This window comes from Bos indicus x Bos taurus, chromosome 18 (genome assembly GCF_003369695.1).
Source record: "Bos indicus x Bos taurus breed Angus x Brahman F1 hybrid chromosome 18, Bos_hybrid_MaternalHap_v2.0, whole genome shotgun sequence".
NCBI classification, from domain to species: Eukaryota; Metazoa; Chordata; class Mammalia; order Artiodactyla; family Bovidae; genus Bos; species Bos indicus x Bos taurus.
Genome location: NC_040093.1, coordinates 25917775 through 25942923, shown reverse-complemented (window position 1 = coordinate 25942923; position 25149 = coordinate 25917775). Strand labels below are relative to the sequence as shown.

General features: G+C 39.8%; 1 protein-coding gene across 1 annotated transcript in view; it reads left to right on the top strand.

Moving 5' to 3' along the window:
- The window catches only part of HYDIN (HYDIN, axonemal central pair apparatus protein), a 347261-nt gene that overhangs the window by 92214 nt on the left and 229898 nt on the right, over positions 1-25149 (top strand). Inside the window, 1 exon segment of the mRNA XM_027516055.1 lies at positions 16303-16402. Coding sequence (XP_027371856.1) covers positions 16303-16402 — 100 coding nt within the window.

Genomic DNA, 25149 nt, shown 5'->3' with positions numbered 1-25149 from the left:
TTTCTCCTCTTTCATTCTTGTTTTATTTGCATTCTCCCTCTTTTTCTCTTAATGACCCTGGCTAAAGGCTTATCAGTTTTATTTATCTTGGTGTCACTGATTTTTGTTGTTGTTGTTCTCCGTTTTATTTAGTTCCTCTCTTATATTTATTCTTTCCTTCCTTCTACTGATTGTAGGCTTTGTTTGGTCTTCTTTTTCTAATTCATTTAGATAATAAGTTATATTGTTTATTTGAAATTTTTCTTGTTTCTTGAGGTACAACTATATTGCTATGAATATCTGTCTTAGAACTGCTTTTGCTATATCCCATGGATTTTGGAAAGCTGTGTTTTTATTGTCATTTATTTTGACGTATTTTGATGCTTTCTTTTTTGATTTCTGCCATGACCCATTGAATTTTAGTAGCATGTTGTTTAGTCTCCATGTGTTTGTGTTTTACCCATTTTTCTTCCTGTAATTGATTTCTGCTTTCATACTGTTGCAGTTGGACATGATGCTTGATATAATTTCCATCTCTTAAATGTGTTTAGACTTGTTTTGTGACTTGGCATGTGATCTGTTCTGGAGAATGTTGCATGTGTACTTGAAAAGAATGTATATTGTGCTGCTTTTGAATGGAACGTCCTGTAGATATTTATGAAGTACAGCTGGTCTGATATGTCATTTAAGGTCATAATTTCTTTATTGATTTTCTGTCTGGTGATTGGTCCATTGATGTAAGTGAGATGTTGAAGTCCACTACTATTATTACATTATTGTAAATTCCTCCCTTTATGTCTGTTCATATGTTTTTTACTTTTATGTGCCTATATCACAGATCAAACTGCTGACCGCTCTGCCCCACTGCCTCAAAATGAATAGCCAGCATCTTCTGTATGTGCTGGGCACTGTGTGTTATTTTAAACTTAGCAAGCATAGACTGATGTGAGGGTAAAGACAATAATAGGAGTTAAGAAAGCCCACAACTAGTTAGAGCTGCTGGATTGTTACCATTCAGACCTGTTGGGCACAAGGACACATTAGAATAAAAAGTCATTTGTGAGAAATGCCACTGACTTATATACAGCAGTTTTCCTTTTATCTGTACCTCGAAATTATGATTACAAGATATAACATAGAAAAGGTATTCCATGGCTAAGTAAGTTTGAGATACACTGGGTTCCATATTGTTTGAAAGGTTTATTTTGCTGTTAGATGGCTAAAAGTCTTTCATATGATAATGAGCATCATAAATCTCTAAGAGGAAGCCTTCCCCTTGGAGATACCCTTTGGAACTAATATTTAGTAGAATTGGCTATGTGAATCACTGGTAAAGATTGTCAGGACACTAATTCAGAGGCTGAGGTGATTATCATAGGCTACAAAGTTAGAGTAGGCTTTTTGAGAGCAGAGCCTTGAGTTGGATCTTGCAGAATGGAACTTTTGGAAAACAAAATTGGGGTTTCATTCAAGGAGTGGTTCGTTTAGAGCTCCATTAATGGTTCAGTTTTGCTTGAAGTAAAGGGTTCGTGTAGGAAAATAAGGTTGGAGATGTGGATTGAGGCTGAATCTTCTCTCATGTCAGAAGACAATCTAGGGTTCAACTGAGCCAAGGGATCTTCAGATATAATGAGTTAGACCAGAAAGAGGTTAAGTCAAGGTGAAAATATAGTCTTGGAAGGACAGGACATGTACCTGTAAAAGTAAGCCATACCCAAAGATGTGAGAAGCTCAAGAAGGCATTACAAATCCCAGGCAAGTAAGTTGCTGAGTGGGACAGAGGCAGGGAGGAGCAATCAGTCAGGGCAATCTTAGACATGGCTGGCAAGGCCCAGAGTGTGGGCAGTCCAAGATTTTTCCCAGCTGGTACAGAGAATCCAGGCTGATGACTGCTGTCCTTTTCTCATAGCCTTCTGGGGTTGGGTGACTCTGGGATGGCAAAGATTGGTAGTCAAAAGGAGGTGGGAGGCCCACAGCTAAGGCTTGTACATATTAAATTCAGAAGTAAAAAGACTAGGCTTAACCTCAGATTTTCTTTTCTTCATGCACAAAACCCAAAGCTTCTCATTGCAGATGTTAAATGTGTTAATATGTGGCATTTAATATTATTTTTGAATTCTAAAATAGGAACTGAATTGGGCACAAGGCATATTTTTACCATTAGGAAGAAAACCACTTTATAAGATAGTGATACACAGATATGATATCTTTTAAATAAATGAGACTAATTTTGTTTATGTTGTATGAAAAGAATCTCCAGGAAGGGGATAATATTTGCTTAGTATATAAGTGATGCTTATAGCATCTGTAATGATTTTATCTTTTCTGTAAAGTATTCAGGCTTTCTTCTCATGATAGTATTTATTAGCTGATTCTTGATAATTTTTGCAAATTGAAAAATGAAGTCATGAATTTTTCCTAATGTCTTCCTTAGTGTTTTTCTGGTAGAAAGAGCAGAACTCAGTATCTGTTATAGTGAATTATTTATTGATATTAAATTTCCTTTTTTCCTACTTAGAGACCCTGATAGTTTTATAGAAATACAGTTCTTGTGAGTGTAATGCAATCTTACCTTGTAAATTACTTTTGAAGTTATTTGATGGGAAAATTTAGTAACAGTAGCTTCTTGACTCAGATGTGAACTATGAGTATTTTCCACCGTTGAGATTTTGGTTTTATGATACAGGTAAATGAATTCTATGAGGGAGCTGGTAAAAGATTTATAGTAGAGATTAGATCTGACCTGAATATTGGAGGAAGGGTAAGATTTAAGAAAGGAAGAAGAATGTTTCCAATTGGTAAAGTTATGAAAACAAAGAAAAGAGAAAGTGTTAGGTTCATAGCCTATTAAATAGCAATGAAATGATAAGTTTGTCTGGACCCGGTGGTCATGGAGAATATAAGAACTGAGATTGAGAAGGAGAGTTGGCATGTCTGGGCTGCCCTGGCAACCTGTTATGCTATGGCTGACTGTCTCCTACACTGGGTTTCTGTAAACACTGGATCTGACAGGTGGTAGTGTATGTTCCCTGCAAAAAGGGAATTTTGCAGTCAAATAATTTTGGGAAATACTGATTCAAGAGACTGTGACTCTCAAAGGGCAAAGTGCAAACAGTATTTCCCCATGACCAGAGACCCCTTTTCCCACAAAATATATACTGGAGTCAGTGTTCTGTGGATCCTAGTTTGATAACTGATACTGAGGGTTTCTGAGACTCAGTTCAGTTTTGGATCAGGCACAGGGAGTGTTCAGTGTGTTTCAGAAAGATTATCTTAGCGTCCACTTGTGGATCAAATTGGAGGAGGATGCATAGAGGTGGGATGGGTAGTGCAGGTCAGGCAGGGGAAATTCACTAATGCAGGGAAGGTCAGGAAACTGAACATCTGCTGGCAAGTGGAAAGTGTGCTGTGTGAAGGTGATGTTGACCTGAAACAGCCTGATGACAGTCAGAAAGCAATGGAAATGGCAGATGTGAGAGATGCTCAAAAGAAAGACACCTAAGTGCTTTTTGGTAGACTGGCTATTGAGGGTGAGACATGGTGAAGAATCACATGTCTTCTCAGATCTGAACTACAGTGACTGGGAGAATTATGACTTATTAGGAACTGGCAAGCCAGAAGTCCTGGGTTTCACTCCTAGCTTTGCCAATAGCAAATGTGACCTTAAGCAAGCCATTTCATCTCCTGTGGCATCAGTTGCCTCGAATACCAGATAAGGATATTTGGGTAGAGCATGTTGATCCTTTTTGGCTAGTAGGTTATGATTCTCTAGTCTGACAGACTCTGAGCTCCTTAAAATCAAGAAGTGCCTTATCCTTATCTATACCCCATGCATAGCACAGTACCAATTAATGGGTGGATGAAGGAATAAATGAACAAATGGAAATCAATTAATGAAGATTAATTTGGTTCTGAACAGGTTGAATTTGAGATGACACTAGATTTCCAAATGATTTTGAAAATACAGTACTTAATTTGTGGGATGGGAATCAGGTCTGGAGGCAAGATTTATGAGTATCCTTTGGAGGTCTTCACAGAAGGGATGAAGAGCAGATGGAAATTCTAAAATAAGAACAGAGCACAGGAAGAAATTTGCATCAGGCCTAAGATAGCCCCCAGGTGCTCACCTTTAGAGGCCCTGCAAAGAGGGGAGAGGCTGTTACTTCACAGAGAAGGAAGGCCAAGAGGAGAATCAGCTGACTGAGAGCTCACCAGGTCATCCTGCATGTCTTTCTACCCTATTATGCCTTGTCCATCACAATTTTCTACTGAAGGATCTTCTGAATCTTGCTCATGTATAAGATCAGTTGTGCCAAATGGCCACTATTTAATTTCTGACAGTTGAGCTATGCATCAGTGATTAGTTTTCTTTATTAGGATGTTATTCTTTTTAATTAGTTTCTTGATATGATCTGAGTTCACAATAGAAGCAGGGATGATTAAAACCAAGCAGTGCCACCTACTGATCTAACAGTCAGTCTCTAATTGATGGCCTGCTCAAAAAATAAAATTAAAGGTTGATGTAGGGGTTTAGAGACTATCTTGCTTTCTGTTAGGTCCTTCAGCCTCTTTGTCCACTAAGGAAGGATATTTTCTTCAAATGAGGTAAACTTAAAAAGTAAGTTTAAAAACCAAAAAGAAAAAAAAATGGTACTTTAGGGTCTGAAAATAAGTAATAAATGATATGCTTATTTTCTCAGACCTTTGTCTATATATCTGGTTCTTTAAATGCATCAGCTCAAATAGAGGTTAGTTTAGCCCTTATTGTGTTCCTTGCATATTGAGTGTTTTATGGGAACATTGTTCCTCTTTTAGAGGCTCTTTGAATTTAAAGCAAGTAGATTCAAGATTAAGAGATCAATCACTGTCCATAAATTGTCAAAAGGTGGTGAGGGTTTGAATTTAAATCACATTTTGTTTATATGATCTTGTGAGAAGTAGTTTGACTCAGTGCTGTAAGAATGATCCAAAACTCTGGAACTACAGGTTCTTACTCTATTCTATAACCTTTTCACTGCTTGATACCTGGTTGGTTCCACTGTCTCAGTTCACCTTCTTCTGATCATGCTCATTGAATACCATTGCTATAGGGTCTGTTGGGAGAATCTTGGGGAGTTACGCCTGGGCATCTTTGGATCTTGTGTGGTCACAGAGTATAGAAGTGGAAGTTTGTCTTTTGAGAGACCCCAGACATGTTCATTAGTGGAAGAAAGGTATGGGCAAAAACACAAGAAGTAGGCAGTTTTGGGCAAATACATGAAAACTGGATGGAAGGGATTTTTTTCAACTTAGTTTGTAATTTCTTGATATTCTAATAGTAATCACTGACATTCTAATAGTAACAAAAATTGTTGTTCTAGTCATTAAAACATGTTGTGTATTACTGCTATTTACATCAAGTTCCTCATGTCAGTTCTTTTGATAACATCTCAAAATACTAATGTCCTTAACCTAAAATTTCCCTTTATTCCTTACCTAGGGAAGGCACTAGGTTCTATAGAATACTGATCATTTCTCAAGCCACCTGCATCCACACAGGTTTCTTTCCCCTTTGGGAAAGAATCACAAAATTGAGTCTATTATGCATGTTTTGTGCCTTCCAGAAAAACGAGTGAAATGGACTACTTTCAGAAATGTAATATTCTATTTTACTAGATGGACTCTAGCTGTACAGAATTTTGACAGTCTTATTCTCTAATTTCCTTTGCTTATGTCTCTTGAGTACCCTGAGTGAGAGAGATTTAAAGACAAAAAACACAATTCTGAGAATTGAGAGGCAGAAGAATATTACAGGGCAAAAAGAGAGAATTAAGCTTTGGATTTCCATGGGCATCTAGGAGTCCTCTGAGAAATCACAGCATAGGTGTGATAGCCTTGCTTCTGAACTCTGGTACTGCTAGCTCAGGTCACACTTTTAAAATGCAGCAATTTTCTGAATGTTGAACACTAGATATTTTCTCAAAAAGAAATATCTGAGAATTTAAAGATATTTGCCCAAACTGGCCCTGACTGATTGACTGACTGACATCAGGGAAAACATGTCTGCTTCTTTTAGCAAATGTCTTCCATCAAAGCAGACTGCATCCAGTATTCCTAGGAAGCTTCAGCTTAATTTAACTAAGTCTTTTAAAGGGAGAGAAACTTGATAATTTCTTTATTATCATGTAAGAAACAGTAAACCGTGCTTTGTCGTCACCTAAGCCTGCAGAAAACAGGGGATTCAGCAATTCAGACTTTGAAAGCACAGCTCAAATTTAGTTTACTTTATTTTTCTCAAATTGGCATCGCATGTGAGCTCAGCAGAACTAGGTTGGGTGGGAGCCCAGATGGCTAGCAAAGAGGAAGGATCGAGCTTTTTACTGCAAACCCCTTCCACTTCTCGTACCATTAGTCGTGAGTCACATTGCAAACATGTGGGTGCTGACTTCTTGGAAATGGACACCGGAAAGGAGAAAAGAGGACAGGGATGTGCTGAGAACAAACTGTCCTTGACAAGTCATGGCTCTTCCATCAGCATGGTTTTCCCATTCTTCACTCCCTTTATTATTGTTCATCCTCTCAGATCTTTGTGCTCAGCTAAATCTTTTCCATTTGTGCTGGTATATTCACTGTTGTATTTGAGAACCAGTGGAGGTAGAGGGAGACTTAGGGAAGTCTTAGAACCATCAAGGTTCCTCATGGCTTGTTAAATAAATTAAGACCGTTCTTTGTTGAAAGTGATGCAGGTCTGGCTCTCTCCAGAGGAATGTAGGAACATCACACACAACTACCTCAGCTCCACAAAATCCCACTGGAGTTTTTGCTGTACATGGGTTGGAGTATCTGACCCAAAAGAGATCTTCTGTGAAACATTCTCTGAGAGATGGCCAAATCTTTTTTTTTTTAAGATTTTTTTTTTAGATGTGGTGGACCGTTTTTTAAAGTCTTTATTGAATTTCTCACAATATTGTTTGTTTTATGTTCTGGTTTTTTGGCGACAAGGCATGTGGGATCTTAGGTCCTTGACCAGGGATGGACTCCACACTCCCTGTGTTGGAAGGCAAAGTCTTAACCACTGGACCTCCAGGGACGTCTCCCCAGAATAGCCAGATCTTAAAACCTTGTCTTAAAAACTTTTCTGGTCTGAATCAAAACTTGCCTAAATTCACAGTTTCCTCTCCCAGGAGATATACGGAAAGAGAAAAATCTCTTTGCATGCCATGTGCCAATTCAGTCTTTTCTTTCAATGATAATTAGAATAGTTTACCTTTAGTTTTTAGCTTCTATTTTTTCTTATTTCTCTTTGAGACACTTCTATTAATATTTGCCCCAGGTGACAATAAAGAGAACCTTCCACTGATCTGGAAGGTTCTAAGAAAGTCATTGTGGATTATAGCTGCTAATCAGCGCTTCTGTTTTTTCTCTTATTGTCTAATAGAAATTTGACTTTAATGGGATATTTTTATTTCCCAAGAGAAATTCTTTAAATTTTTCTTAAATACGATAAGATAGCGGAAACCATTCTACCAAAAGAATATTTCCATTTTGGTAGAACCTTATGAAATCCATGACACGTTATAGCTGCTCTTGAAGTCATTATTCGGTAACCTTGTTCTGAATCGGCTGTACCCTGACCCAACCGGGACAGCTTGGTGAAAATCCTCCAGGGCACTTCTCAAGAGCTGCCCCGTGCTAACGTTGACTGTGTCATTCATAGGGACCTCCTGCCAGTCACCTTCCAGAGCCCCTGAACGTTTGGGGATGCAGCACGTCCTACTGTGTCCACTGGACGAACACCAGGTCCCACTGGCTTCTGTTAAGCCTGATTGTTGGGTGTGGTGTTTTAAAACTTCTCCTGACAGTTTTTAAAAGCAGAGGCCTCACGTTTTGTTATCATTGCAGCAGGGTTCAGGAAATTAAAGAAAAAAGTACTACAGAATCCCAGCTCTGCCACTTAACTGTTGGTGCAGCCTTGCATGAGATACTTAACTTCTCCTTGCCTTGGTTTTCACGTGTTTAAAATGGGGATAATACTCCTTCACAAGGTTGTAAAGATTGAACTAGATAGTGTACATCAGCACTTAACACAGTACTGGGAACATGAGCTCTCACTTAATAGAAAATAGAACGGTTTGAAGTTAAATACAATTCAGTCTTACGTTGTGTCTAATCTCTTGCCAGATTAGAGAGTATGATTGGAAAGTGTAACATTTGAGTGGGCAAACATTTGGATTATTCTTCTAAATGTAAGTTGGGAATTAAAATGCAGCTATTTTATGATACATATAGGCAGAGTCATACTGTAAACTACTTTCCAGATAAAACAATGTATCCATGTATGTAAGCTCAATTGCTCAGTGATGTCTAACTCTTTGTGACCCCTATGCACTACAGTCCACCAGGCTCGTCTGTCCATGGGATTTTCCAGGGAGGAATACTGGAGTGAGTTACAGCCCATTCTTCTTGTACTTTGGGCTTTGATTTTCAAAATTTTTCAAGAAATAATTCTTCATTGGAAAGAAGGAAGGAAGGAGATGGGTAATAGATAGGAGGGGAAAAGGTGATTTTAAAGTATTTTATTTTTATCTAAAGATTTTCAATAGAGAATTTTTAAGTCAGTTCAGTCACTCAGTCATGTCCAACTCTTTGTGAACCCATGGACTGCAGCACGCCAGGCTTTCCTGTCCCTCACCAACTCCCAGAGTTTGAGCATCAAGTAGGTAATGTCATCCAATCATCTCATCCTCTGTTATCCCCTTCTCCTCCTGCCATCAGTATTGCCCAGCATCAGGGTCTTTTCCAATGAGTCGGTTCTTGGCATCATATGACCAAAGTGTTGCAGCTTTAGCATCAGTCCTTCCAATGAGTATTCAGCACTGATTTCCTTTAGGATTGACTAGTTTGATCTCCTTGTTCCAAGGAGTCTCCAAGGGACTCTCAAGAGTCTTCTCCAACACCACAGTTCAAAAGCATCAATTCTTTGGCACTCAACTTTCTTTATTGTCCAGCTCTCACATCCATACATGACTACTGGAAAAAGCATAGCTTTGACTAGACGGACCTTTGTTGGCAGAGTAATATCTCTGCTTTTCAATATGCTGTCTAGGTTGGTTATAGCTTTTTTTCTTTTTTTTCTTTTTTTACTTTACAATATTTTATTGGTTTTGCCATACATCAACACGCATCCACCATGGGTGTACACGTGTTCCCCATCCTGAACCCCCCTCCCACCTCTCTCCCCATACCATCCCTCTGGGTCATCCCAGTGCACCAGCCCCAAGCTTCCTGTATCCTGCATCGAACCTTTTCTTCCAAGGACCAAGTGTCTTTTAATTTCATGGCTGCAGTCACTATCTGCAGTGATTTTGGAGCCCAAGAAAATAAAGTCTGTCATGGTTTCAATTGTTTCCCCATCTATTTGCCATGAAGTGATAGGACCAGATGCCATGATCTTAGTTTAATAATGTTGAGTTTTAAGCCAACTTTTTCACTCTCCTCTTTCACTTTCATCAAGAAGCTCTTTAGTTCCTCTTTGCTTTCTGCCATAAGGGTGGTGTCATCTGCATATCTGAGGTTATTGATATTTCTCCTGGCCATCTTGATTCCAACTTGTGTTTCGTCCATTCTGGGATTTTGCGTGATATACTCTGCATATAAATTAAATAAGCAGGGTGACAATATACAGCCTTGATGTACTCCTTTCCCAATTTGGAAGCAATCTGCTGTTCCATGTCTGGTTCTAACTGTTGTTTCTTGACCTACATACAGATTTCTCAGGAGGCAGGTAAAGTGTTCTGGTATTCCCATCTCTTGAAGAATTTTCCAGTTTGTTGTGATCCACACAGTCAAAGGCTTTGGCATAGTCAATAAAGCAGAATTAGATGTTTTTTCTGGAACTCTCTTGCTTTTTCAATAATCCAACGGATGTTGGCAATATGATCTGTTTTCTCTGCCCTTTCTAAATCCAGCTTGAACATCTGGAAATTCTCACTTCACATACTGTTGAAGCCTAGCTTAGAGAATTTTGAGCATTACTCTGCTAGTGTGTGAGATGAGTGCAATTGTGCAGTATTTTGAACATTCTTTGGCATTGCCTTTCTTTGGGATTGGAATGAAAACTGACCTTTTCCAGTCCTGTGGCCACTGCTGAGTGTTCCAAATTTGCTGGCATCTTGAGTGCAGCATCATGTTTTAGGAATTGAAATAGCTCAGCTGGAGTTCCACCACCTCCACTAGCTTTGTTCATAGTAATGGTTCCTAAGGCCCACTTGACTTCACATTCCAGGATATCTGGCTCTAGGTGAGGGACCACACCATTCTGGTTATCTGGGTCATGAAGATCTTTTTTGTATAGTTCTTCTGTGTATTCTTGTCACTCGTCTTAATATCTTCTGCTTCTGTTAGGTCTATACCATTTCTGTCCTTTATTGTACCCATCTAAGAGGAGAGTGAAAAAGCTGGCTTAAAACTCAACATTCAGATAACTAAGATCATAGCATCCGGTCCCATCACTTCATGCAAATAGATGGGGAAACAATGGAAACAGTGACAGACTTTATTTTCTTGGGCTCCAAAATCACTGCAGTTGGTGACTGCGGCCATGAAATTAAAAGACACTTGCTTCTTGGAAGAAAAGCTTATGACTAACCTAGACAGCATATTGAAAAGCAGAGACATTACTTTGCCGACAAAGGTCTGTCTAGTCAAAGCTATGGTTTTTCTAGTAGTCATGTATGGATGTGAGAGGTGGGCCATAACGAAAGCAGAGCACTGAAGAATTGATGCTTTTGAATTGTGGTGTTGGAGAAGACTCTTGAGAGTCCCTTGGACTGCAAGGAAATTCAACCAATCCATCCTAAAGGAAAGCAGTCCCGAATATTCACTGGAAGGACTGATGTTGAAGCTGCAATACTTTGACCACCTGATGCCAAGAACTGACTCATTGGAAAAGACTGGGATGCTGGGCAATATTGAAGGCAGGAGGAGAAGGGGACGACAGAGGATGAGATGGTTGGCAGCACCAAATCGATGAACATGAGTTCGAGCAGACTCTGGGAGTTGGTGATGGACAGGGAAGGCTGGCATGCTGCAGTCCATGGGGTTGCAAAGAGTCGGACTCGACTGAGTGAACTGAACTGAACTGAACTTGCATGAAATATTCCCTTGGTATCTCTAATTTTCTTGAAGAGATCTCTAGTCTTTCCCATTCTATTGTTTTCCTCTTTTTCTTTTCAATGATCACTATGAAGGCTTTCTTATCTTTCCTTTCCATTCTTTGGAACTCTGCATTCAGATGGGTATATCTTTCCTTTTCTCCTTTGTCTTTGGCTTCTGTTCTTTTCTTAGCTATTTGTAAGGCCTCCTCAGACCACCATTTTGCCTTTTTGCATTTCTTTTTCTTGGGGTAGTCTTGTTCCTTGTCTTCTGTACAATGTCATGAACCTCGGTTCATAGTTCTTCAGGCACTGTGTCTACAAGATCTAATCCATTGAATCTATTTGTCACTTCCACTGTATAACTGTAAGGGATTTGATTTAGGTCATACCTGAATGGTCTAATGGTTTTCCCTACTTTCCTCAATTTAAGTCTGAATTTTGCAATAAGGAGCTCATGATCTGAGCCATAGTCAGCTCCCAGTCTTGTTTTTGCTGGCTGTATAGAGCTTCTCCCTCTTCAGCTGCAAAGAATATAATCAATCTGATTTTGAAATTGACCATCTGTTGATGTCCATGTATAGTGTCGTCTCTTGTGTTGTTGGAAGAGGGTGTTTTCTGTGACCAACGCGTTCTCTTGGCAAAACTCTGTTAGTCTTTTCCCTGCTTCATTTTGTACTCCAAGGTCTAATTTGCCTGTACTTCCAGGTATCTCTTGACTTCCTACTTTTGCATTCCAGTCCCCTATGATGAAAAGGACATCTTTTTTTGGTGTAAGTTCTAGAAGGTCTTGTAGGTCATCATAGAGACATTGTAGAGAATTTTTAAAGGTCCTATTTAATCATTGCCAATATCATTTTTTAAGGAGATCATTTTAATGTGATTCCCTTCTCATGATCGTATTGATTGCTTATCATGAACCAGTGGCTTTATGTTCATAAATAGCTTTCAAAACGTCTCTAAACTGTCCCTGTCAAGACACTTGGTTGTTCTTGTCCCAGAAGTTCCATTTCCAGAAATATTTAATATTGGGGCCAAAAACACAAACATAGCAAATTAACTTTAAACTTGAAAATTCAAAGTTGATTTCTTCTAGCAGGTCACTTATAAGTGAAATGTAGTGGTGGTTCTGAGGGGAAAACAAAAGATTAAGACCAAGAAGGAAGATCATTACAGTAAAACTGAAGGCCATTTTACCAATTATTTTCAACAAACAAGATAATGGGCATCTGCAGATTATGTTCTACATTCTCAGTCTCTCATTTGGAGCAGGAAAATGGACAACCATGGGAAAGGAGTTGTTTGTGGAAGGCAAAGGAGAACAGCAGGGGGTTCTGGGTGATGAGGCTGGTTTCACAGGCCTGGGAGGAAACGATACTGATGTCAGAGCCAGCGGGGAACATTCTGAATGTTTTGGCTCTCAGAAAGAAACTTTAGAACTGAGCAATAAAGAAAGAAAAATTCTTTTTCAGAGACGACATAAATGGCATGGTATTTAACTTCAGAAATGTCTGAAAAGTAATATGAAATATATCAAAGATACATAAGTAAAAATGGGATCATCTTAGGCTGATGACCTGTTTCTGGTATTTGCACTCTCTGATTTGGTAGGAAATGCTGTAGTGAGTTTTTGCTGTTAAAAAAATTAAGTTCCTTAACTTTTATTTTAATTCCAGCTAAAAAATAAAAGTGTCCTTCTACATGTTCCTAACTCCTTGATATGACCTTTTGTGAGAAGCATCCCTCGGTGACAGAAAACTGAATGACTATACTTCTGTTTTTACAGATACACTCAGCACTCTTAATGCACGTAGGCTGCTACAAGCCCAGGAGAGGGTTTAGAATAGGATTTGTCCTTGAATTATCTCCTGGGGCTCAGTAAAAGCTGTAAATTACTAGCAGATGTCGTAGACACAATAAAACCACTGCAGCCTAGGATAAGAAAGCAAGGTACCCACAGTCGCATTTGCCCAGTCTGCACACCCGGTGGGCTCAGACTCTCTTGTACTGGTCTTCCCTTGCCGTGCAGAAGGCTTTCTAAGCCTCCAAGCCATCCATATCAGACAGTCTGCTCCTGGGGCACATCCAGATGTTACTGCTCCTTCCGCTGGGAGATTCTGATAGCCTCTCTGGAGCATGTCTGTCCTACCTTTTCCCAACTTCCCAATTGGAGGAAGGCATGGCAGCCCACTCCAGTATTCTTGCCTGGAGAATCCCCATGGGCAGAGAAGCCTGGCAGACTATAGTCCATGGGGTTGCAAAGAGTCAGACACGACTGAGTGAGTAAGCACAGTCTGATAATCAGACTTCTTTGAAGATGGGGTGTGCAAAAGTGCCTCTGGGATAATACTTAAGTGTATTCCCTTCTTGTGTACACATGGGCCCTGGATTTTCTTGCTTGAATAATGTTTTTGAAAGTGTTTTTTTTTAATTTTTTTAAAATTTTATTTTATTTAACTTTACAATATTGTATTGGTTTTGCCATATATCAAAATGAGTCTGCCACAGGTATACATATGTTCCTCATCCTGAACCCTCCTCCCTCCCCATACCGTCCCTCTGGGTCACCCCAGTGCACCAGCCCCAAGCATCCAGTATTGTGCATGGAACCTGGACTGGCGACTCGTTTCATATATGATATTATACTTATTTCAATGCCATTCTCCCAAATTATCCCACCCTCTCCCTCTCCCACAGAGTCCATAAGACTGTTCTATACATCAGTGTCTCTTTTGCTGTCTCGTATACAGGGTTATTGTTACCATCTTTCTAAATTCCATATATATGCGTTACTATACTGTATTGGTGTTTTTCTTTTTGGCTTACTTCACTCTGTATAATAGGCTCCAGTTTGATCCACCTCATTAGAACTGATTCAAATGTATTCTTTTTAATGGCTGAGTAATACTCCATTGTGTATATGTACCACAGCTTTCTTATCCATTCATCTGCTGATGGACATCTAGGTTGCTTCCATGTCCTGGCTATTATAAACAGTGCTGCGATGAACATTGGGGTACATATGTCTCTTTCAATTCTGGTTTCCTCAGTGTGTATGCCCAGCAGTGGGAACCATAACACTTGAATTTATCCACAGGTACTGAGCTTATCTGTCTTCCAGCATATCCCTTTTGGGGCATTTCCTACCATTTTGGTGAGGCTTTTCCAGTAGAGATTTTCTAGGGATCCACGATGGCCTCTGTGGTCAAGCAGTTTGAATGGGAACAGGTTAGCTGTATCCATTCTACACTTCCAAACAAAGCAGAGCCTGATCCCTCCAGGGGAATACATTTGTCTTGTGGGTTAGGAGTAAGCCCAGGTCTTCAACCATTCTAAGATGGACTACCCACTGATATACCACTGAATGGATGAACCACCTTTTCTGCTTGGCCTCTCTGCTCGTTCTAGCCACAAACGTACACAGCGCTCCATATCACCAGAATCCCCACAAATCAAAACGGGCGAGGTATTCACTATTTATCAGAAGAGAGCAGATACCAGATACAAGTTTGGAAAAGGGCAACAGTGAGATGCCCAAATAAGTGAAAGTGCTTAGGACTTCCCTATTCCCTGCATGATCTCAAAAGTCCCTGTCAGATCTAAAACTGTATGACTTTTGGGTTCCAGTTGAGGAGAAGGTGGCAGAAATAGGTTGCAAAGATGAATAGGCAACTGCCAATAACTACACATTGTGCAAACTGAATGGATACAACCAATTCAATAAATATATTGAACACTTACTCTGAGCCACCTCTGGTTTAGGTGCTGGAGATAGGCTAGCACCCACCCTCACAGGGCCTTCATCCTGGTGGGCTGAAGGGATGTGAGAGCTCCCAGGACCCACATGACCCCCACAGCCCTCACTGCTCCTTCTTGGAGTCTCCGTGCCCTTTATTCTCCTGAAGCAGGGGCATACAACCTGAGAAGCACGCTCACCAGACAGTTACCTTCATAAGCAAACCCAAATTGACTCTACTTTTCTCTTCCTTGCCCTCTTGTTTGATATCTGCATTTTAAACCCCTTTCGTGTCTGCTTAATTCTTTATTCCAGCACTGTGTTCATGTCAAGTCAGAATGGAAATAGAACATGCATGATGGATCATCTGAAACTGGATCCTGATTATTTATCGTCACCTTCCTTAGTTTTTTATTTAGTTGGTAGGAGTGTTTATACATTTTTGGATGTGCTTATCACTGATACTCGGCCTTATTTACAAAAACCTTAGAAAAAAACACATTTTCTTCCCTAATTTTTCTGATATTTTCATCTTAGTCATTCCAAGTGGCAAAAGAATAACATCAATCATAGCAAGCCATTATTTGCTGAGCTCTTACTGTGTACTAAATGTGGGTCAAAAGCATTTGACCTCATGATCCCTCATCATGGAAACCCTTTGAGGCAGGTGATATAACATGTCCTTTTACAGCCCTGAGAGGTTACATGGTTAGTAGAAAATGTTTTTCAAAAGGGTATCTCAAGGGGATTCTGATATTGTCATATGTTGCATTACAGTTTCAAACCTCAGTTTTCTTATTACAACTTTTGAGTAGTTTGAGCTAAAATGAGAAATAATATCACACAGGATCAGAACCAGAGTTCGAATTGGACATCATTCTGCCTCAGACCATGGGTATTTTCACAAAATAAGAGTATTTCCTTACGCTGTCACTCAAAGGCTCAGAACGTGGCTTCTCCGTCAAGTGAATTAGATCACTTCTTTGCGTGTGAAAAGCAGTATCTGGATCTTATGTAGCTAAAGCACAGATAGCAGTTATCACATATATTTTAAGATATTTGTGTACATTTTTATCATCCCTCTAAGAGATGAGCTCCATGCAATCTTAGACCTTGCCTTTCTTAATCTCTGAAGCCCAATGCTGTACACGCATTGGCGTACAATGAATGTTAGTTGAATCTACAAACTTTAGAAAATGCCCTAAGTACTCTAGCTTCCTTTAGTAAGTAATTATAAATCCATTTACTCACTGAAATGATCTTTGAAGCTTTTTTCCAGCTTGTATCACCTCTTGACAAGTAATAGAAATTTCCTATCTATTGGGTAAAGTTGTGCTTTCTTTTATTTTTTGTCAAAATATTTCCTTCAAATTTCCTAGAGTTATAATAACAGCATTTAAAAGCAGTGTCTTCCCTTCATCATATTGTTTTTTAATGATTCTTTCATGTTTTTAGGAAGGCGATGTCTGGCCCAATTCATCAGCTGAAATCATTGTGTACTTTAATCCCCGGGAAGCCAAGCTCTACCAGCAGACCATCTACTGTGACATTTCAGGTAAAGACTTCTTTCATGTGGTAAATTCAGGTTACCAAGGGCCCAGCGCATAAAGTGGTAAAGTGCTGTGTATGTGAGAATATTGGGGTCTATGTGCAGTACATGATATCAGGAGGAGAATAATAGAGGCAAGTTATACACTTCATACTTCTTTCTAGAACAGATCAAACTTTGAAGTACCTTATAATTGTGGTGTGCTGGGTGGGGATGGAAAACCATGGATCTAGGTTACCCCTTGATTTTGAGAGCAGTAAGAATATTAGTTGGAATTCTCTTGCTTTTTCTATTATCCAAGCAAGAGAATTCCAACTAATATTCTTATTGCTCTATAAATCAAAGAATAATTTGGATCATAGAAAAAGCAAGAGAATTCCAGAAAAACATCTATTTCTGCTTCACTATGCTAAAGCCTTTGATTGTGTAGATCACAACAAATTGGAAAATTCTTTAAGAGATGGGAATACCAGAACACCTTACCTACCTCCTGAGAAATCTGTATGGAGGTCAAGAAGCAACAGTTAGAACCGGACATGGAACAGTGGATTGGTCCAAATTGGGAAAGGAGTACATCAAGGCTGTATATCGTCACCCTGCTTATTTAACTTATATGCAGAGTACATCATGAGAAACGCTGGGCTGGATGAAGCACAAGCTGGAATCAAGATTGCCAATAGAATATAAGTAACCTTAGATATGCAGATGACACCACCCTTATGGCAGAAAGCAAAGAGGAACTAAAAAGCCTATTGATGAAAGTGAAAGAGGAGAGTGGAAAAAGTTGGCTTAATACTCAACTTTCAGAAAACTAAGATCATGGCATCTGGTCCCATCACTTCATGGCAAATAGATGGGGAAACAGTGGAAACAGTGAGAGACTTTATTTTCTTGGGCTCCAAAATCACTGCAGATGGTGACTGCAGCCATGAAATTAAAAGACGCTTCCTCATTGGAAGAAAAGCTATGACCAACCTGGACAGTATATTAAAAAGCAGAGACATTTCTTTGCCAACAAAGGTCTGTCTAGTCAAGGCTATGGTTTTTCCAGTAGTCATGTATGGAGGTGAGAGTTGGATCATAATGAAAGCTGAGCACTGAAGAATTGATGGTTTTGAACTGTGGTGTTGAAGGAGACTCTTGAGAATCCCTCAGACTGCAAGGAGAGCAAACCAGTCAACCCTAAAGGAAATCTGTCCTGAATATTCATTGGAAGGACTGATGCTGAGATGGAAGCTCCAATACTTTGGCTACCTAATGCAAAGAACTGACTCATTTGAAAAGACCCTGATGCTGGGAAAGATTGAGGACAGGAAGAGAAGGGGATGACAGAGGGTGAGATGGTTGGATGGTATCACCAACTTGTTGAACCTGAGTTTGAGCAAGCTCCGGAAGTTGGTGATGGATAGGGAAGCCTGTCTCTGGGGTCGCAAAGAGTTGGACATGACTGAGTGAACTGAACTGAAGAATATTAGCAGTAACAGTAGTATTTGCTCAATAGTAATAGTATTAGTTGCTCAATCATATCTGACTCTTTGTGACCCCATGAACTGTAGCCCTCCAGGCTCCTCGTGTATGGGATTCTCCAGGCAAGAATGCTGGGGTGGATTGCCACATCCTTCTCCAGAGGATCTGCTTGAGCCAGGGATTGAATTCTGGTCTCCTGCATTGCAGGCATATTCTTTACTATCTGAGCTACAAGGAAGTCCCAGAGTAAGAATATTACTTGACACAAATTCTCACAATGTTATGTTTTATTCTTTTTATAGTATTTGGATAGTTAATTTTTTCCTTTTTAAGTTTTTATCAGAATAATTCATGCCAAGTGAGATGGGAAGGTAGCCTGGCAGTGGCCAGAGCCACAAAGAAGGTGTACTGGTAGGGTGGCAACCTGATGGCTTCAGGAGATTGGATACATATAGAGGAATTAAGCAAAAAAGTAAGTATATTGAAGATAACAAGAGCTAGTAATTTTCACTCAGAGAAGGGAAATAGAGATATGGGAAGGAGGAAGCCTAAGATGAGCCCTTTGTTATTGGAATGGAATGGTAGATGTCATCTTAGTTAATACCAGCAGTAGTAGAGCAAATCAACCTCATATAGCACCTGCTAGGATGCAGTGGAAACACAGCGTCTCTTCAATGATATTAAATGCTTACTTGGGTCTAGTCACAAGGAAGCCTCAGACTAACCCAAGTTGGAGGACAAAACATGATGACATCTGGGTGCAACGTGTGAGCCTGGATTGGATCCTTTGCTACAAAGGAGATTATTGAGAGCAAAGGAATATATAGAAGTTCTTTGTACTACTAAGGAGAGTTTTATGTATTTTTAAAATGTTTCAGAATTTTAAAAAAAGCTGATATCAATAAATAAGTAAAAATACATATAGTAAGATTATAAAGCTAAATAATAGCCTTATTTCTTCAGTACTGCTTTCCAAGAAGTACTTTTAGCTGTTTCTTGCTTATATGGTTATTTGTTGATTTATCAACTTCATGTACTACTTTTGAGTCTTCAATATAAAAAATGAGGATTTAGTTCACTTTTATCTTCTCTACCCTTTCCTGGACTTAATAGATTATAATTTACATGCAGTAAAATTCACTCTTTTTTGTATATACAGTTCTGTGAACTTTGGCAGACATAAACAGTAATGTAGCCACCACCAAAAGCAAGTGTAGAATATCTCCACCACCCAGTAAAATTTCCTCATGCCCCTCTTTGCAGACAGTTCTCTCCCCCACCTTAATCCCTGGCAACCCAATTATTTTTATTATATTTATTTTATTTTATGAGGTTGACTTATGGTCTTAAATAGCCTTTACTTATATTTAAAACTATACGTTTGTGTCCATCAGCTCTACAATATCCTTGGGTGAGTTGTCTGCCCACTATAGTTCTCCCTCTTCTGTGAGTTGTTCTACTTGTGTGTTGTCATGGTTGATAACCACATTCAAGCCTTCTGTTTTGTCTACATAAATTGTATGCACTGGAGGGCCAAACTGTATTCGGGGATTACATTTTATCCTCTATTGGTTGAGTGTTCTGACCTTAAGTCGCTCGAAGAATGTCCCTAAGGTCTGAATCTTGTAGATTCTCTTTCTTGACTGGCCACCACCTTCCCACAACTATACCTCATTTTAACTCACCTCATAATTGACCTGACTCTTCCATACAGTTTTTGGTATTTTTCCCCCTGTGGTTTCTAATTCCTCATTTTTAAAATTTGTATCTAAATTTAGGGTTCATGCTCTTCTTCTCCTTGAAGATATTTCCTCAGAGCCTATCAGCTTTCTATTCTAATTTAGATCATTTACTTCCTGCACAGTTTATATCCAGTTTTTTTTTTTTAATTTCCATGTGCATTCCATTATATCTTTTGACTCTCATTTTACTCAAGTAATTTCCTCAGAAGGTGTATCTAGATGGGAAACTTTGATCCTTGCATGCAAGAAAATGTCTTATTGTCCCTCCATACCCACTTGATGGGCTTTTCAGGTTGCGCTACAGATAAAGAACCTGTCTGCCAGTGCAAGAGACTTAAGAAACATGGGTTCAATCCCTGGGTCAGGAAGATCCCCTGGAGGAGGGCAGCAAACCACTCCAGCGTTCTTGCCTGGAGAATCCTATGGACAGAGGGGCTTGGCAGGCTATGGTCCATAGGGTTGCAAAGAGTCGGACACGACTATAGCGGCTTAGCATGCACGCATGCACCCACTTGGTAGTTCAGCTGACTATAGAATTCTAGGTTCCAAATAATTTCTCCTCAGAACTTTGAAGACCTTGTGCCAAATTTATTGTAAAACTTCAGAAGCTTGAAGTCACTCAATTCTCATTCTTTTATAGGTGGTTTGGTATTTCTCTCTCATATTTTCTAGGGTTTTCTTTTTGTATTTGGGATCTGAAATGTTGTGAAGGTATGTCCAAGAGTGAGTTTTTCTAGTTCATTCTCCTCAGCTTTCTATGGGCCAAGTATGACTACTCGTATGTTACTTCAGCTCTGGGAATTTTTTTTTTTTTTAACATACTTTCCTCCATCTTTTTCATTTTATTCTTTTGGAAATTTTAATGTTCCAAAGTTAAACATACAGAATTTATCATCTTTTGTCAAAGAACAAGATTTCAATCCTCAAACATGAATAGTAAATGATATTAAACACAATTTAAAGCTATTAAATAAGGATGCCTAGAGAAATACATTTCTGACATTTATTAGTCAGAAAAATCCAGGTAGCTTGTATCTTGCATTCATAGGACTCCTTCCAGTGTTTTCTGGTCTGTGATTGTCTATTTGTATATAAGAATAAGAAAATGGGCTTAATTTTCAGAATAGCTTGTGCTACTTACCTCTTTGTTGGTCTCCCAGGAATATGGCTGTGGTGGTTATTTTAAACTTGGAGGGAGAGTAACAAGAGTGCACAATCATTAGTATCCCCAAGTGCAAAAACCCCACTATCTGTTACAACCAGCATGTTTCCAGTCCTTATCTATATAGTCACTCTTCTCTTTGTATACAGGGGTCAGGCAGCTTAGAATGGGCTGCCCAACCCAAGACTGGGCCATTTTCCACCTACCCTAGGTGTCCCTTCCTGATGATACTCCCCTCACCTCCCCTGGATGTAGCCATCACCTTGACTTTTAAGATAGTCATTTTCTTATTTCCGTGTATTACCACCTGTGTATTCATTCCTAAGCAAAACAATATGGTTTTACCTGTTTTAAAAAATTTTGTGTCTTATGCTGTTAGTACTTGAAAGATAAAGCCACTCAGTAAATACTGATTAAATGAATGAGCGGATAAGTGAAAAAAAGTGAATGAATGAGTGAATGAATCCTAGTTTGATCCGGTCTCTCCCTTGCGCATGGACGTGGGATTCTCAAGATGGCAGTCGGATGAATGTAGAACGCACTACAGATTTCTGGACCGACCCGTTTCCACGCTTCAGATCAGCATCATCGACCCCAGACTTCTTAGTGGGTCTGGAGGAAATGTTGGTACATCAGTGTTCAGACATAGGCTGGAAATGGTCCAGTGGCCCCCACATCACAGGTGCTGGGATCTCCCTCCCATCGATGGCTCCCCTGGGATGTCGTCGTGCTTGGCCTTATTCCAGGGGGCTGGCTGCTCTCCAGGAGGTTCCCAAACATTACATAACTAATTGTATTTATCTATTGTTTTCTTTGCAATTCTGAATTCTGCCACAGAATTCACATCCTGGTTCAAGTGAATGGTGTAATTTTCCATCTGCATGACATTCTTTTTTATTTTGTTAGTGATTTATTTAAAGATATGATTGCCAGGAAAGGGTTTTGTTTGCATAGTAATTCCATATTATCTTCTCTGTAAATTCCATGCAATTCTGTGTGTCTTTTCAAGGGCTGGTGCTGATTCCTTACTATTATCTTCAAAGGGTTGGTGAAACCTCCTGATTTGAGGTCACTAAGAAATACTTCTTAGGCAAATAGAAAAGCTCCTTCCCTTGCTTTAATTTTGTTTTCGTATATGGTTTGAGCACATAAAAGGAGAAACATACAGATATGGTTTTCCTCATACTTTTTTGCAAAAATGACAGCATACTTTACACAGTAGTTCTAACACTACTTTTTAAATGCTTCTTAGAGACTATTCCATAACACTAAGTTTAAAAGGGTCATTCTTTTTCATGGTTGTATAGGAATTCTTTGTATTTATATACCAAATTTTACTTTTAACCTTTTGTCACTGAGAAATAGAACACAGATTTAGAAACGTACATATTGTGTGCTGTGGTAGGCAAACTGATGGCCTCCCCAAGGCGTCCATGTCCCCAGTATCTGTGGGTGTTTTACTTTGCATGGCAAAGGGGAATTAAGGTAGAAAATGGAGTTTAGGTTACTAATGAGCTAACCTTAAGGTATGGAAAATGTCCTGAGTGACTCAATCAATAATAATCACAAGGGTCCTTACATGTTCAAGAGAAAGGCCGAAATATCAGGCTCAGTGTCAGAATGCTGCCTTGTATGAAAGATTATACCAGCCGTTTCTGGCTTTGAAGCTAAAAAGGCCAAAGAATTCAAGCAGCCTCTAGGAAATAGGTAAGGCAAGAAAAGGTGTTTTCTCCTAGACCCTCTAGAGAGGAACACAGCCCTGCCAACACCTTGATCTTAAGCCAGTGAGACCCATTTTGGATTTGGACCTACCGAACTTTTAGGAGAATAAGTTTATGTGTTAAGCCACTAAGTTTGTGGTAGTTTGTTGTAGCAGCATTAGAGAACTAATACACATGCAAGAAGAGTCCATTTCCTTCTCCAATGCATGAAAGTGAAAAGTGAAAGTGAAGTCCCTCAGTCGTGTTGGACTCTTAGCGACCCCATGGACTGCAGCCCACCAGGCTCCTCCGTCCATGGGAGTGTCCAGGCAAGAGTACTGGAGTGGGGTGCCATTGCCTTCTCTGAATTACGGAGCATACATTATGTAATTGCCACCCAGATCAATAATAGAATATCTCAAACCTTCGTTAGGCTCCTGTGTGTTCCTTCCCTGTCACACTCCCTTCACTCCAACTTCCCCCTAGGTAATCATTTTCTCCTTCACGATCATTATCTCCTTGCTTTCACTTATAGTTTACATTCCTATGTTCAGTTCAGTTCAGTCGCTCAGTCATGTCCGACTCTTTGCGACCCCATGAATCACAGCACGCCAGGCCTCCCTGTCCATCACCAACTCCCGGAGTTCACTCAGACTCACGTCCGTCGAGTCAGTGATGCCATCCAGCCATCTCATCCTCTGTCGTCCCTTTCTCCTCCTGCCCCCAATACCTCCCAGCATCAGAATGTTTTCCAATGAGTCAACTCTTTGCATGAGGTGGCCAAAGTACTGGAGTTTCAGCTTTAGCATTATTCCTTCCAAAGAAATCCCAGGGCTGATCTCCTTCAGAATGGACTGGTTGCATCTCCTTGCAGTCCAAGGGACTCTCAAGAGTCTTCTCCAACACCACAGTTCAAAAGCATCAATTCTTTGACACTCAGCTTTCTTCACAGTCCAACTCTCACATCCATACATGACCACAGGAAAAACCATAGCCTTGACTAGATGGACCTTTGTTGGCAAAGTAATGTCTCTGCTTTTGAATATGCTATCTAGGTTGGTCATAACTTTCCTTCCAAGGAGTAAGTGTCTTTTAATTTCATGGCTGCAGTCACCATCTGCAGTGATTTTGGAGCCCAAAAAAATAAAGTCTGACACTGTTTCCACTGTTTCCCCATCTATTTCCCATGAAGTGATAGGACCAGATGCCATGGTCTTCATTTTCTGAATGTTGTGTAGCTAAATATTACAATTTAGTATGCCTGCTTTTGGAATGTACATGATTGGAATCAATCTACATGTCTCATCCACGTTGCTGCTTATAGCTCTAGTTGCGTTTCATCTTCATTGTTGTGAAGTATTCCATTATGTGAATATATGTTCAGAGACAGGAAGTGGCAGGGAAGGCCAATGTCACTGGTCTTGAGGGAGGCCTCTTGGAATGCGTGAAATTTAACCTCCATCTCCAACTGCAACTTTTTCTTCATTTGAAAGCTTCTATAACGGCACCATGAGTACAAAGATGCACAAAAGCATAGCTTCTGCCCTCAGAAAGATAGAATGGAGTGGGGGGAACCGACGCAGAAACTAATAGTTATATAATGCCATAGAGTGAATGAATGAAAATTATTGAAAAGAATAGCTCTGTCTTGCAGTTTGCATGGAAGGTCCCAGAGAAAGTGACCCTTGAAATATTTGTTAGTCAAGTGGAAAAAAAGGAGGGCCTCGGCATGACAGGAAGGGAAACACTTGTGAAAACAGGGAAACACTATGTAAAAATATGATGAGCATGAAATGACAAAGAATTGTAAGTTCTTACGGTGTGAATCAGACAGAAACCGAGTTTGGGAGGGGACAGGCGAGGGCAGGAAATGAAGCTGTAGGCTGGTGTATAGTAGGTGGGAACCAGTTCTCAGAGGCCTGCCCTTGACTGGCCGACTAAGAAGCTCAGACTTCATCCTCAGGGAGCAGGGAATCCCTGAAGGGCTCTAAGTGGGGAATGAGCAGCTTAGACCTGAATATGGCAAATATAACATCATTAAAACCTTTTCAGTTAATCTGATACTGAATTTTTTTCATTTAAAAATTTCAGATTTTCTTAGAAGTGGTTAAACCTGTATATTAGATATTTATAAAAACTTGCTGGTGGTTTGATCTAGGTCTCAAAGCTGATCTTTCATCCATCTTGACTTTCCTGTGGAATGTGAAAATACCTGATTTAAAGATTCAGTTCAGTTCAGTCGCTCAGTCATGTCCGACTCTTTGTGACCCCTTGAATCGCAGCACGCCAGCCCTCCCTGTCCATCACCTTCCGGAGTTCACTCAGACTCGCGTCCATCGAGTCAGTGATGCCATCAAGCCATCTCATCCTCTGTCGTCCCCTTCTCCTCCTGCCCCCAATCCCTCCCAGCATCAGAGTCATTTCCAATGAGTCAACTCTTCGCATGAGGTGGCCAAAGATTACCCTTAAAAAAAAAAAAAAACCTCGAAGGGAAACCACACATATTTGGTTTGAATACACCATATGAGAACTTCAAAGGAAGTAACACTTCCTGATTTAAACTGTGAAATATATTGCTAGAGAACATGGTTAATGGGTGCTTCAGAGTCCAATTCCGAAAAGCAGCATGGTGGAAGTGACTCCAGATGTACCCACTTCCTTGAAAGGCCCAATTAAGGTGAA